The sequence below is a fragment of the Salvelinus alpinus genome, chromosome 8 (assembly GCF_045679555.1).
Source record: "Salvelinus alpinus chromosome 8, SLU_Salpinus.1, whole genome shotgun sequence".
Taxonomy (NCBI): domain Eukaryota; kingdom Metazoa; phylum Chordata; class Actinopteri; order Salmoniformes; family Salmonidae; genus Salvelinus; species Salvelinus alpinus.
In genome coordinates this window covers 39,515,772-39,531,593 of record NC_092093.1, presented here as the reverse complement: position 1 = coordinate 39,531,593, position 15,822 = coordinate 39,515,772, and the positions used below count along the sequence as shown (strand labels likewise).

Here is a 15,822-nt window from a genome sequence, read left to right as displayed (position 1 = left end):
GGGCCCTTTGTTGATATTTTCTATTCTTCCACACACTACTCTGTGATCCTATTTGATCATGTTACATAATTTGATTATTTACTTTAAAAAATTGTGGGATTGTTTTTGTTTACTATGGGTATTGACGTAATTGTTCAGAATGTCATAACGATGAAGCTCTATTTATATTTCAACATATATTCCCATAGATCAGAAAATGAAAACTATCATAATAGCCTAATTGTATAATCTTATTACTGTATATATAAAATAAATGTAAAATCTCTAATATGAATTTTATGACCCGATTGATTCACAACATTTATTTACACTTAGAGTAACAGGCATTTATAAACCAGATTTTTACAATGCAATTACACTAATCGATAATAAAACAATTTAGACGCTATAAGATATTATCGGATTTATAAAATAAAAAACAGCTAATTCTTTATTTTCGAAGCCAACGTATTACATTCTGCAGTTTCCCTATTCATTTCTTTGTGCCCATTTTGCGCATGCCCGCTTAGCGCGCGCTCTCGTTCCAAAGCAAGCCAGACGCGTGCAAGTATCTCACGATTCGCCGTTTCAACCTTTCCCCTAGTTCTCGAGCATTGAGTTCACCGGGTTTACTCTGACACCACTGACTCCTTCGTCACGCCTTCCAACAGCCACGCACCCTCTTTGCTCCAATCGCGACGCAGACACGTACTGATCACGCGCTGCTTGCGCTCTGATTGGACGACGTCCGCTACACCTTTGTTTTTGATTGGTAACATGTTACCACCCGCCAGTCTGCTATGAATTTTGTTTCTGTTTTTTTCGTCTCCCCTTTTGATTCACTCAGCTAAGGCCAGTCTCAACAACTGGCAGCGGGAATACTTGTGTGCTCAGGGCTCGTTGAGTGGTTAAATTGCTACTGTCTCTACTATTATTGTTTTACTCATACTTTCCATATGGTGACTTTCACATCACCCCCGAATTCAATAGCAATCTTGTCGGGTAAGTTGATTGATTTTTACTTTAAATTTAAATCAGTGATCTTCAGGTATTTCAAGACCATCGATAAGTTCCATACACACACATTACATTATTATATAACTTCAATTGAATGCATTGAAGCAAGCAGCCCAAGTTGGACGTGATGTTTTTTAACCCAGGCAGTCTGGTTTATTCAGAATGAAACTAGTCAGAATGAAACTAGTGTATCCCTGCGCAACGGCCACTGTATCAAATGTGTGATCACACATTGCTACATTATATCCGCTTTATAGCACTGCATTGTTACATTGTAATAATACTTTTGTCAATATGATTATACGTTGTTATTTGAAATTGGTACACACACACACATTGTTACACAAACAAACACACACATGCGCTCAGAACTCACACACGCGCGTAGAACTCTCTCACACACACACACACACACAACGCTACTGTTCAGTTATATACTATTTATTCTACTGCGTGACCAAGTCCCTGCCCATCTTATATTTGTAAATACAGCCATTATTAATATGCATACTACCTACTCCATTACGTGTTTTGTTTTTTACTTTTATTGTTATTATTGATTAATGTACTGCATTGTTGCGGGAACTAGCGCATAAGCATTTCGTTGCACATTATATACCTGCTGTAAACTGTGTATGTGACGAATAAAATGTTATTTGATATCGTGTTACATTGTAATTGTGGCCCCTAAAAGCCAAATGGAACTGTACATCTCATTTTGCATTTTAGCGGGGCTCAACTAGACTACTGTGTTTGCTGTATTACTATGTGCCATTTATCAGTCTGCTTGGTTGAACATTTTGGACATAAATTGACGATTGATTCATAGGTTAGCTAATTGATAAAAGCATGAAGATTGGAATTGGATTATGAGCTGCTTCCATGTGTGTCAATAAAACAAGTGGCTGGTTGTTATTGCTGGAGAGTGTCCTCAAGCAGTTAAATAAGATGAGGGGGTTCTCAATTCAAACCAATACTTCCTGATGCAGCCCACACCCCCTCCACAGTTCTTGCATGTTAATCAAATCGACTATTCTGGGGTTTTGTTGTTGATGTAGCACATTACTCACATGTCTATTTTTGGTCATGTCCAATGTTATGTGAGCTACTGGGAACTGGGAGGATTGGATGCACCCACCTGCCAGCCACCCGCTCAAATGGCTGCCGTTAACCTAGCGTTGCAGTGGGGCCCCTCTCTCTCTCGCCATTCCTCTAAAGCAGCTAGCAGCCTCACTACGTGCAGCTGAGCATTCAGCGTATGACAACAAACCGCACTACATGGCTACATGCACATCTAGAAGAATACCCAACCCTTGTTCGTTGACTACTGTCTATGTGTTTTCCACCATTTTGAGGCTTATATGGTTCAGGACTTGAGCTGAAACCATCTGAGGGAACCATTGCAGTAGTAGGACTCTAGAGATATTTAGTGAGATCATGTCAGTGTTGAAAAGAGTCTGCAGCCATCAGAAGCGATTGAGCTGTAATTGTGATCAAATCAAATTGTATTTGTCACATGCACCGAATACAACAGTGAAATGCTTACTTACAAGCCCTTAACCAACAATGCAGTTTAGAAAAATAAGAGTTAAGTAAAAAAAAATATAGGCAAAAAATAATTAAAGAGCAGCAGTACGGAGTGGACTGGCTAATGGGCAGTTTGGGCAAATGCCAGATGGGCTGGTCCATCTTCAGCCCACTGGGCCAGTCTCAATTTAAGTTTTTGCAAAGAATTTTCTTTATTTGGGGGGTGGGGGAATAAATAGACTAGAGTGCATGTTAGTATTGCCTAAACTGATTTCTGGTCTGATTAACGGTGCATCCTCGTTGTGAACTCATTCTCTCCCACACTCCGTCTGATCTAATGGCCCATAGGGCTCTGGTCAAAGGTAGTGCACTATATAGGGAAAAGGGTTCCATTTTGGGACACAGATGGTGATTGGCGGTGCATTTTCCCTGTGGCCTCCCATCAGGCTGATCTAACGGACATCAGGGTGATGATGATGGAGAGGAACAGGTACGACAGTGAGCAGTCCTGCTGCAGCACCTTTGAGTACCACGACCTGGAGGCCGCCGAGGCGCTCGTCAGCATGAGCTCCTGGCGTCAAAGGTCAGCAAACCACAAGCCACGCCCCTTGACACCTACCTCTGACTCCTGCGACTCTCTCCTCCTACACCCTGAGAGCATAGAGTCCCCCAAGGATCTGATCGCACTCTCATCACTGGTGAGTGGAATCCCATTATGTAGGCCTCAGTGGTTTGAATTTCTACTGTAAAATATCACTTTTCTATGCTAACGTAGTTAGTCTAGTAGCCTGAGTATAGAAAAATTATTGGTTGGGACTAACCAACGGCTGCCATTTTAATCAAAACTACAATCAGCTTTTTTGGAATAGAGAATTGAATGGGTTTGTGTCACATTTGAGAGTTAAAATGTTTAAAGCAGGAATCCGCAGGGTGTGGGCAACCAAATATTCAGACCCCTTGACTTTTTCCACACTTGTTACATTACAGCCTTATTCTAAAATGTATTAAATTGTCATCAATCTACACACAATACCCCATAATGACAAAGCAAAAAAAAACTGAAATATCACATTTACATAAGTATTCAGACCTTTTACACAGTACTTTGTTGAAGCACCTTTGGCAGCGATGACAGCCTCGAGAGTCTTCTTGGGTACGACGCTATAAGCTTGGCACACCTTTATTTGGGCAATTTCTCCCATTCTTCCCTGCAGATCCTCTCAAGCTCTGTCAGGTTGCTGCAGCGCTATTTTCAGGTCTCCAGAGATGTTCGATCGGGTTCAAGTCCGGGCTCTGGCTGGGCCACTCAAGAACATTCAGAGACTTGTCCCGAAGCCACTCCCGTGTTGTCTTGGCTGTGTGCTTAGGGTCGTTGTCCTGTTTGAAGGTGAACCTTCGCCCCAGTCTGAGGTCCTGAGCGCTCTGGAGCAGGTTTTCATCAAGGATCACTCTCTACTTTGCTCCGTTCATCCCTCGATCCTGACTAGTCTCCCAGTCCTTGCCACTGAAAAACATCCCCACAGTATGACGCTGCCACCACCATGCTTCACCGTAGGGATGGTGCCATGTTTCCTCCAGACGTAACACTTGGCATGCAGGCCAAAGAGTTCAATCTTGGTTTCATCAGACCAGAGAATCTTGTTTGTAACAAAGGCTTTTAACAAAATGTGGGAAAAGTCAAGGGGTCTGAATACTTTCCGATTGCACTGTAAGTGTTGGTTGCATTTTTAGCCTGCTAGCTACATTAGCTGCTAACCGTAGTGTGTTCAGTGTTCAAGCTAGCTAACACATACTTAGCTAGCTAGCTAACATTGTCTGTATTCTGACATTTTTGGTTTGGAAAGGCCATTGACACTTCCGCAAATAAGAGATGGGACAATTACAATGATAACTGAACACTTGTAGAACTTAAACGAAACACACACACACATGGCAGGACATATACAGTTAGCTACCAGCTCCCAGGAATAAAGCCTAAAATTTGCTGAAGCGGATCATGGGAGGCCAATACTTTCCACACACAGCAGCTTAGAATAACAACTCTGTTGCCAGGTCCCTCACCTCCAGACCACAAACTGTTATGTGCTGTTCCTGGTTCCCACCTTTCATCTCTTACTAGAAGGTCATAAGAGCCGGTATAACCACAATGCATCCTTACTGCCCTGCTACAGAGGGTCAATTCTCAATGGCTGACACAAACCTTATTTCTATCTTGAATTGAAATGTTGATTGGTTGGTTTCTGGTGTAGCAGGTAGAACGTCACATGGACACTGCTGATGGCGACGCATGTAGTGTAGCTGAAGAGTTAGGATATTCACATCTACGGCTGACTATGTTTCCCCCATCCAACAAGTCCAAGCTATCCCGTGCATTATAGGTCGACATTGGGAAAACATGAAACAAATTGTTACTTCATAGTACACGGTACAATACGCCATATCCCCATATGCTGAACATCCTGCATATGCCAAAAGAAAATATATTTTGATTTGATAACTATACTGGACTCGGTAAATAGCCCTTACCCAGCTATCCAGTTAGCTAAACACTTATTCAAATAACTCAGTGAGAAGCAGGGTGCCGTTTTGGAAGTTTACTTGAATCACAGTGTGAAACTGCAACAAACAGTAAAATATGTTTTCAGTTACAGTAGTATAGAGCACAGAATGTATTCCACAATAACTCTGCACTAAATATAAGGAATAAGAGTACTCAATCTAGAGTCAAATATAAAATAACGTTACTAGAATGCAACTGTATCCTTGATATTACTCAGCTAGACGTCCCAGGAAAGAAATAGCACTGAAGCTAATGCAAAGAAGCTAACCGTTAACTCAATTCTTCATCTTTTAACAGAAGCATGAAAATGACATGTGATAAACATTTATCTTGTCTTAATAAACAATTGTACTTACAGACATTGTGTCTTACAAAGCTTATATAGAAGGATGTTGAAGGATTATAACTAACTACTCTGTCACACATTGCTTCACTTCAGAAACTGCTTCCTGTCACATGACACAAACAGTTAAATTCCACCCTGCTGCACTTAAACTGCCACTAGGGGGTGCTAAACAACTAACAGGTCCAGAACAATAACATAATATTGATCAAATATGAGTACATTAGTGAGAACGTACACACCGTTTATAAATCACATCTTCAATGCTCTCCATAGTTGTGAACATAGTGCAAACTAGTGGTACATTTCTGTGGCGGCGCTGTCCATCCAGTAGTGCTGAATTCCGGCCTCAGCTGAGCTCCTTTTACGCATAGATTTTCCTTTGTGGGCCTACTTCCTCATTTTTGCCATTTGTTTTCCCTGATAAAAAGTAGTCTATTCTAATGCATTAGATTTATCCGTTGATTTATCATTGTGTGCTCTTCTCAGTCTGCTGTTTAGAGCTCTCATTGCTTTCTTTTTCCAGGTGCGTGCAGGTACTGGTGTTCTCTGTGGCCAGAAGTAACAGAACATTTATTCAGCTTCATGATTTTTTAAATCAATCTTTGTTTTCTTTCCTGGATCAGCTGATGAGTTCGACAATATCACTAGACAGTTGACGCTAGGTTAGAAGCATTCGATTTTGCGATGGCATAGGCCTACATTTTTATTTGTGCCCAGGAGAACTGTTTTCACGTCATGAAATGTCACATAAGCATAGTTACACTTACACAGTGCATTTTCCGAGATCTCCAAGAACCATCATTTGTAGAGGGATTAAGTCAATTCAATGTTCTAATTCAATTGTTAAAATGCTTAATAATGACAAATAAGACTGTCCTAAATGTCATTAATGTAAGGAACGAAAGGTCGTGTTTTATGTCACACGATCTGTGACGACTCCAAGCATTAACTCATGAGTTATGGACAACTCATAACTCGGGTGTAAAACATGTTTTCATTCAACTCATGTATTATATTGAATGTAGGATACCTGTTCTGTGTGTGTTCATGTGTTCATGTTCATGTTTAAAATTGCATTGGCTAAAAGGGTAGGCTACCGGCAGTGGTGTATGCCTAGTATAGAGTAAATGCAAGTAAACACCATTTACCCACATTTTTTCACCGTTACCGGTAATTAGCTTGCCCACCTATTTTTTTGAACATATCACTAGCTACCAGTAGGCCCATTTGGAGTTGATGGTAATACACATTGTAGCCTAGTTTAGTAAGTTGACCGTGTGTGTTAGGGTGACCATCCTGTTTTTACCGGGACAGTTACAGCCCTATTTCAGGTGTCCAGACTTTTCAGGCTACAAAAATGTTTCCATTTATCAGCAAGACTCATCAATTAATGTAGGCCTAATCAATGTAGACCTAAACAATGGTAATCGCTGAATGTCATTAGGCACACTTCATGGTGTTTTGTAACAGATGTCTATTTTCATTTATCAAATGGCGCGAGTATACAGTACATGCAGTTTGGATACTGGGATTATTTTGGAGTGGACGAACGTGCCTACTTTTTGAAGTGATTTGTTTGACAATCAGATGAAAATATCATGACTGGTTGTGTTCATGCCACATTAAAAGGTAATAAATCTTTATTATTAGAATATGCGAGTGCGTGCATTCAATACAGAGAGCCCCCGAATGTCATGGTGGAATTCTAGAGGTCGACCGATTATGATTTTTCAACGCCGATACCGATTATTGGAGGATTATTTTTCAACGCCGATACCGATTATTGGAGGACCAAGAAAAGCCGATACCGATTAATCTTTTTTAAGAAGAAGAAGAGAAAAAAAAATTGCAATAATTTTCATTATTTGTAATAATGACAATTACAATACTGAATGAACACTTATTTTAACTTAATATAATACATCAATAAAATCAATTTAGCCTCAAATAAATAATTAAACATGTTCAATTTGGTTTAAATAATGCAAAAACAAAGTGTTGGAGAAGAAAGTAAAAGTGCAATATGTGCCATGTAAAAAAGCTAACGTTTAAGTTCCTTGCTCAGAACATGAGAACATATGAAAGCTGGTGGTTCCTTTTAACATGAGTCTTCAATATTCCCAGGTATGAAGTTTTAGGTTGTAGTTATTATAGGAATTATAGAACTATTTCTCTCTATACCATTTGTATTTCATATACCTTTGACTATTGAATGTTCTTATAGGCACTTTAGTATTGCCAGTGTAACAGTATAGCTTCCGTCCCTCTCCTCGCCCCTACCTGGGCTCGAACCAGGAACACATCGACAACAGCCACCCTCGAAGCATCGTTACCCATCACCCCACAAAAGCCGCGGCCCTTGCAGAGCAAGGGGAACAACTACTCCAAGTCTCAGAGCGAGTGACGTTTGAAACGCTATTAGCGCGCACCCCGCTAACTAGCTAGCCATTTCACATCGGTTACACCAGCCTAATCTTGGGAGTTGATAGGCTTGAAGTCATAAACAGCTCAATGCTTGAAGCACAGCGAAGAGCTGCTGGCAAACGCACTAAAGTGCTGTTTGAATGAATGCTTACGAGCCTGCTGCTGCCTACCATCGCTCAGTCAGACTGCTCTATCAAATATCAAATCATAGACTTAATTATAACATAATAACACACAGAAATACGAGCCTTTGGTCATTAATATGGTCGAATCCGGAAACTATCATTTCGAAAGCAAAACGTTTATTCTTTCAGTGAAATACGGAACCGTTCCGTATTTTATCTAACGGATGTCATCCATAAGTCTAAATATTGCTGTTACATTGTACAACCTTCAATGTTATGTCATAATTATGTACAATTCTGGCAAATTAATTACGGTCTTTGTTAGGAGTAAATGGACTTCACACAGTTTGCAACGAGCCAGGCGGCCCAAACTGCTGCATATACCCTGACTGCTTGCACGGAATGCAAGAGAAGTGACACAATTTACCTATTTATAAGAAATTCATGTTAGAAGGCAATATTAACTAAATATGCAGGTTTAAAAATATATACTTGTGTATTGATTTTAAATAAAGGCATTGATGTTTATGGTTAGGTACACATTGGTGCAATGACAGTGCTTTTTTCGCGAATGCGCTTGTTCAATCATCACCCGTTTGGCGAAGTAGGCTGTGATTCGATGAGAAATTAACAGGCACCGCATCGATTATATGCAACGCAGGACACGCTAGATAAACTAGTAATATCATCAACCATGTGTAGTTAACTAGTGATTATGTTAAGATTGATTGTTTTTTATAAGATAAGTTTAATGCTAGCTAGCAACTTACCTTGGCTTCTTGCTGCCCTCGCGTAACAGGTAGTCAGCCTGCCACGCAGGCTCCTCGTGGAGTGCAATGTAAGGCAGGTGGTTAGAGCGTTGCCATACGTTCCTAGGCAGTCATTGAAAATAAGAATGTGTTCTTAACTGAGTTGCCTAGTTAAATAAAGGTGGAAAATATATATATTTTAAAAAATCGGCCACAATCGGTGTCCAAAAATACCGATTAACGATTGTTATGAAAACTTAATATCGGCCCTAATTAATCGGCCATTCCGATTAATCGGTCGACCTCTACTTTGTTTACTACAGCTAAATGGGGGGGGGGGGCATTACCACCAAGTAAGCCAGTCACAACAGTATATTTTACATGCAGTGCATTTGGGAAGTATTCAGACCCTTTGACTTTTTCCACATTTTGTTACATTACAGCCTTATTCTAAAATTAAATAAAAACAATTCTATACACAATATTCCATAATGACAAATCAAAAACAGTTTATTTATTTTAGCAAAAAAACAGAAATATCTTAACATAAGTATTCAGACCCTTTGATCTGAGACTCAAAATTGAGCTCAGTTGCATCCTGTTGTTTCCATTGATCATCCTTGAGATGTTTCTACAACTTCATTAAATTCAATTGATTGGACATAATTTGGAAAGGCACACACCTGTCTTTAAGGTCCTACAGTTGACAGTGCATATCAGAGCAAAAACCAAGACATGTGGTTGAAGGAATTGTCTGTAGAGCCCCGAGACACAATTGTGTCGAGGCACAGATCTGGGGAAGAGTACCAAAAAATGTCTACAGCCTTGAAGGACCCCAAGAACACATTCTTAAATGGAAGACGTTTGGAACCACCAAGACTCTTCCTAGAGCTGGCCGCCTGGCCAAACTGAGCAATCGGGGGGGAAGGGCCTTGCTTGGTCAGGGAGGTGACCAAGAACCCGATAGTCACTCTGATAGAGCTCCTCTGTGGAGATGGGAGAACCTTCCAGAAGGACAGCCATCTCTGCAGCACTCCACCAATCAGGCCTTTATGGTAGAGTGGCCAGACGGAAGCCACTTCTCAATAAAAGGCACATGACAACCCACTTGGAGTTTGCCAAAAGGCACCTAAAGGACTCATGATTCTCTGGTCTGATGAAACCAAGACGGAACTTTTTGACCTAAATGCCAAGCGTCACGTCTGGAGGAAACCTGGCACCATCCCTACGGTTAAGCATGGTGGTGGCAGCATCATGCTGTGGGGATGTTTTTCAGCGGCAGGGACTGGGAAACTAGTCAGGATCGAGGGAAAGATGAACGGAACAAAGTACAGAGAAATCCTTGATGAAAACCTGCTCCAGAGTGCTCAGGACCTCAGACTGGGGTGAAGGTTCATCTTCCAACAGGACAACAACCCTAAGCACACAGCCAAGACAATGCAGGAGTGGCTTCGGGACAAGTCTCTGAATGTCCTTGAGTGGCCCAGCCAGAGCCTGGACTTGAACCCGATCAAACATCTCTGGAGAGACCTGAAAATAGCTGTGCAGCAACCTGACAGAGCTTGAGAGGATCTGCAGAGAAGAATGGGAGAAACTCTCCAAATACAAGTGTGCCAAGCTTGTAGCAGCATATCCAAGAAGACTCAAGGCTGTAATCGCTGCCAAAGTACTGAGTAAAGGGTCTGAATACTTATGTAAGTTATTTATTTTTGATAAATTAGCAAAAAGTTCTAAACCTGTTTTTGCTTTGTCATTATGGGGTATTGTGTGTAGATTGATGAGGGGGGGAAATTATTTAGGCTGTAACCTAACAAAATGTCAAGGGGTCTGAATAGTTCCCGAAGGATGTAATGTTACGCTGTAACCAGTGTAACATGTGTAATGCTAATGTGACCATCCTATGACTTGATGGCCCATAGTCTACCAATATGTCATGCAGATGAGCCATTGTTAACTTGTCTGACCACGCTGGGTATTCGGTTGTTCTGGTGGGTAGTTCACACTAGGTAGGAATCAATGCTGTATATAGGCAGGCAAGTTCACACTAGGTAGGAATCAATGCTGTATATAGGCAGGCAGTGTGCTCAATAGGCAAACATAGCTAACTATTTTGGTCGATTACCAACAAAATAACTATTGAATCACAAAGCATAACAAAAAATACCAACTATTTTCCAGTGAGATCCACTATTGGCTCCTTGATTAAGCTCGAAGTCGCTAGATCACGTTGCTGCGATGACATCCTAGCGCCAATTTGCCTTGATGCGGCACAGCTGCAGTCCCTGACGTAGCGTTTTCACCCCCTCTCCAGCCGCACACCCCCTCCCCTTGTGCTTCTCTGTCTGTGTATGCACCATTGATGTGACTTCTGTTGCACAGACAGTTTCTCCCACTCACGTTTGCAGCAGAATTGAATGGGGAAAGTCGCTAAATGCTATCAAAACCATAGAAACCCTCTGTGTCAAAACACTCCAAAGGGCAGCCTGAAAAGTAGCCGATATTTTCGCTAGAAACTTTTCCCAGTAAAAGTTGTGAAATGTAGACAAAGTCACTAAGTTGGCAACACTGGCTCCGGGGCAGCAGGGTCATTCGAGTAGGCGGTATTAGCGCAAAGACACACCTAACCCAGAAGGCCAGCCCAGGGCTCAACCCCCTTGTTTTCGTTCAAAGTGAAAACACTACACCAGAAATGGGGCAGCATAAGGTCACGGACGACCTGCGATTCCTGCTTTAATTCATCTTTCTCTTTCTTTTTTCCAGTGCATGACCCCCCCTCAGAGCCCCATTTTTGCGGAGACCTCCACCTCCACAGCTGTCGTCACCACCACCACCTCATTGGCCAGCTCCAGCTCAGGCCCCAGACCAGTCTTAACCCGGCCAAGACTCTGTGCAGGTCTGCCCCACAGGAATGCCCCTCTCCTGGGCCAACAACTTGGCACGGCCCCCCTCTTAGAGAGCTCTGGAGCTCAAGAGCTAGCCAGCAGAGCCATGGTGACCAGCGTTATCCGTCACACTGCTGACAGGGCCCTCTCACAGCACAGTGTCAACATTCCACCTCAGTCCCTCATAGGGATACAGCACACCTCCTCCAACAGAAACCCTACAGCAGCCTCTTTGGCCGAGACCATTCCCATGCAGACTGAACCACAGAGATGCAACACTGGTCCGTGTGTTAAGGTAGAGAAGGACGTTAGTCCATCCTCACCTGACAGCAGCACAGGCCAATTCACTCCTCCCACTGAAAGTTTCCCATCCCAGGCCACAGCCATCTCCCGGTCCTCGCTCCCCATCCAAAGCTCCCAGGTCCTCTGCCAGGTGTTTCCAGTCAATGGGCGGACAGGGATGATCTCTGCGTTTGTCCATCAGGGTCCGATCCAGATGCCTACCCAGGGGGGGCCCAAGCCAATACTAGCCCAGTCACCATCCTCCTTCCCCCAGTCGCTGCAGCTGGTGGGCTCCTCAGTGACTCGCGGGACGGTGATGTTTGTGGTTCCCCAGTCCCCTGTTTCCCAGGCCTCGTCATGCCAACAGACTGTCATGACCCTCGGGAACACCAAGCTCCTGCCCCTGGCCCCAGCTCCAGTTTACATGCCCTCAGGGCAGAGTAGTAATGCCACACAAGCCGACTTCTCCCGCAGACGGAACTATGTCTGTAACTTCCCCGGCTGTAAGAAGACCTACTTCAAAAGTTCCCACCTCAAGGCCCATCTCAGAACTCACACTGGTAGGTACTACCTCCCCACCACACTTGTTAGACAATTTACTGGATATTCTAACCAATGGCAATTTGATTAATGGTCATGTTGAATAGGTAGTGGGGTTATCTTCTACTGATATAGTTTCCATTTGTTCCATGCCGTCCAGGTGAGAAACCATTCAGCTGCCACTGGGAGGGCTGCGACAAGAAGTTTGCCCGCTCCGACGAGCTCTCCCGCCACCGGCGGACACACACCGGCGAGAAGAAGTTTGTGTGTAACATGTGCGATCGGCGCTTCATGCGCAGCGACCACTTGACCAAGCATGCTCGCCGACACATGACCACCAAGAGGACCGCCACGTGGCCGACTGAAGTCAACAAGATGGCGGCATCTAAGGGTCCGTCGAGCGGCTCCAGCCTTCCTCTCAGTGTGCTGGTCCCTTCCCCTAATTAGCTGGGTTTCAGGCCGTACGGTCATCTCAGGACAATATACCACCACCAACCACAAGACCAGGGGTTTAAATTAAACAAAAACTATAGGCTGCTAACTCATTCATGGACAGAGACAAACTGACCTTGCACTGGATTTTTTAATTATGCTTGTTTTGTACTTTCGATCTGTAATATGTATACAGTATGTAATGTTTAGCAAAATGTATGCACTCTTTTTGCCAAAGCCTTTGCATCGTGCTTTTCTGTTACTATTTGTCTCTGTGATTATAAATATGTATATATGAATATCTATATATGAATGTTACGTGTATTCCAATCTGCATTTATTGAATATATGTTATTGATATTTTAAAATGTGTCAGTGGACATTATACCTCACTGTGATACTACCTACTTTCTTGCTTTGCATATTATTTAATAAACATTTGTCTTAAAAAGTGCTGTTTTTGATAGCTTGATTGTTTTTTAAATTACAGATACAGTATATTATTACTTAATAAATACTTTATAAAGCCTCACCATACTAATAATATGAGTAATCCATTTATGAATGAATTCTATAGATATGACATGGTCACATTTTTTGAAGTGCTGTCCCAATGTGTAGTTTTACTAGCTTTCAATGTAGGCAATTGTAATTATTATGAGTCCCATTGTTTTTCCCCATAATAAAATACAAAATAAAATACACCAGTAAACTTGGTAGTCTGCTCTATATTTTCTCAATAACATGATGATGAAACACCCAATCTTGCTATTTCTCATTCTCAGCACTGTTGACGACAATATGACGTATTCTGTTACACAATTGCACTCGATCCCCTTTGATTTCGAATACCAGTCTCATCACACCACCCAGTAACAACGTTCCTCAAATCACATTGCAGTATTTTAGAGCGCTAAGGGGGCGTGACCAATTGGAAAACGTCCATTCAGCTGGAATATGATCAGATGATTTTAACTGGCTAACACAGTACCCGTCCATTTGCCTTACTGACCGACATTCAAAAAAGCAAAATATTGAAAGGTCCCTGTAAGCGCTCCCACTAAAATATAGGCCAACAGCGCCACTCAGTGGAAATAAATACTTTACAACGTGTGTGAATAAAGTAAAGCCCTTGTCAGGTTTCCAGTTTGTATTTTTATGGACACACAACACACCAGGTTGGGCATCCTCATCAACCGGGCCGCGGTGGAGACGCTCAAAAACGTCAAGTTCCTTGGCGTACACATCTCAGAGGAGTTGAAATGTTCAAACCACACGGACACGATGGTGAAAAAGGCACCACAGCGACTCTTCAAACTCATGAGGGTGAAGAAATTCAGCTTGTCCCGGAGGACCCTCAGTGTTCTACGGGAGCACCATCGAGAGCATACTGTCGGGCAGCATCACAGCCTGATACGGCAACTCCTCCGCCTCTGACCGCAAGGCGCTACAGAGGGTGGTACGAACACACAGCCAAACACACAATTGGGTGCACACTGCCTGCCCTCCAGGACACCTACAACATCAGGTGTCGCAGGAAGTAAGCTTCCCCGCTTCCATCACTCAGACACGGGCAGTCATGGCCTCATGGCAAAAACTAACAGACTGGCCAATAGCTTCTACTCCCAGACCACCAGGCTGCTGAAAAGCCACCAGTAGTCAGCTATCTTGCAACACCTGGTGTCCTGTACTCCCTGTTCACCCATGACTGCGTGGCCAAACACGTCTCCAACTCAACCATCAAGTTTGCAGACGACAACAGTAGTAGGCTTGATTACCAATGATGACGAGACAGCCTACAGGGAGGAGGTGAGGGCTCTGGGAGTGTGGTGCCTGGAAAATAACCTCTCACTCAATGTCAACAAAACAAAGGAGATGATTGTCGACTTCAAGAAACAGCAGAGGGTGCACCACCCTATCTACATTGACGGGACCACAGGGGAGAAGGTGGAAAGCTTCAAGTTCCTTGGTGTACACATCACTGACAAACTGAAATGGACCACCCATACAGACAGTGTGGTGAAGAAGGCGCAACAGAGCCTCTTCAACCTCAGGAGGGTAAAGAAGTTTAACTTGTCACCTAAAACCCTCACGCATTTTTACAGATGCACAATTGAAAGCATCTTGTCAGGCTGTATCACCGCCTGGTACGGCAACTGCACCGTCCGCAACCGCAAGGCTCTCCAGAGGGTGGTGCGGTCTGCCCAACGCATTACTGGGGGCAAACTATTCACCCCCCCAGAACACCTACAGCACCCGAAGGCCAAAAAGATCATCAAGAACAACCACCCGAGCCACTTCCTGTACACCCCGCTATCATCCAGAAGGCGAGGGTCAGTACAGGTGAATCAAAGCTGGGACCGAGAGACTGAAAAACAGCTTCTTTCTCAAGGCCATCAGAGTGTTAAACAGCCATCACCAGCACATTAGAGGCTGCTGCCTATAGGCATAGACTAGGAATCACTGGCCACTTTAAGGAATGGAACACTAGTTACTTTAATAATGTTTACATATCTGGCATTACTCATCTCATATGTATATACTGTTTGTCTATACTATTCTACTGTATCTTAGCCCGTTCCGCTCTGACATCGCTCCTCCATATGTAAACTCAGCAAAAAAAGAAACGTCCTCTCACTGTCAACTGCGTTTATTTTTAGCAAACTTAACATGTGCAAATATTTGTATGATCATAACAGGGTTCAACAACTGAGACATAAACTGAACAAGTTCCACAGACATGTGACCAACAGAAATGGAATAATGTGTCCCTGAACAAAGGGGTGTTCAAAATCAAAAGTAACAGTCAGTATCTGGTGTGGACACCAGCTGCATTAAGTACTGCAGTGCATCTCCTCCTCATGGACTGAACCAGATTTGACAGTTCTTGCTGTGAGATGTTACCCCACTCTTCCACCAAGGCACCTGCAAGTTCCGGGACATTTCTGGGGGGAATGGC

At 43.0% G+C, this 15,822-nt stretch overlaps 1 protein-coding gene across 2 annotated transcripts; it reads left to right on the top strand.

Moving 5' to 3' along the window:
* The first annotated feature begins 795 nt into the window (after positions 1-795).
* Positions 796-13,575, top strand: klf11a (Kruppel like factor 11a). 2 transcript variants are annotated; one of them, XM_071413860.1, is made up of 4 exons: positions 796-981; positions 2,970-3,221; positions 11,488-12,451; positions 12,592-13,575. In XM_071413860.1, the coding sequence occupies exons 2-4, from the start codon at positions 2,994-2,996 to the stop codon at positions 12,876-12,878; spliced, it is 1,479 nt and encodes a 492-aa protein (XP_071269961.1). In that variant the 5' UTR covers positions 796-981; positions 2,970-2,993; the 3' UTR covers positions 12,879-13,575. The 2 variants fall into 2 exon arrangements, with proteins under 2 accessions (XP_071269961.1, XP_071269960.1); XM_071413859.1 differs by having other exon boundaries at positions 801-981; positions 2,872-3,221.
* Positions 13,576-15,822: the final 2,247 nt, after the last annotated feature.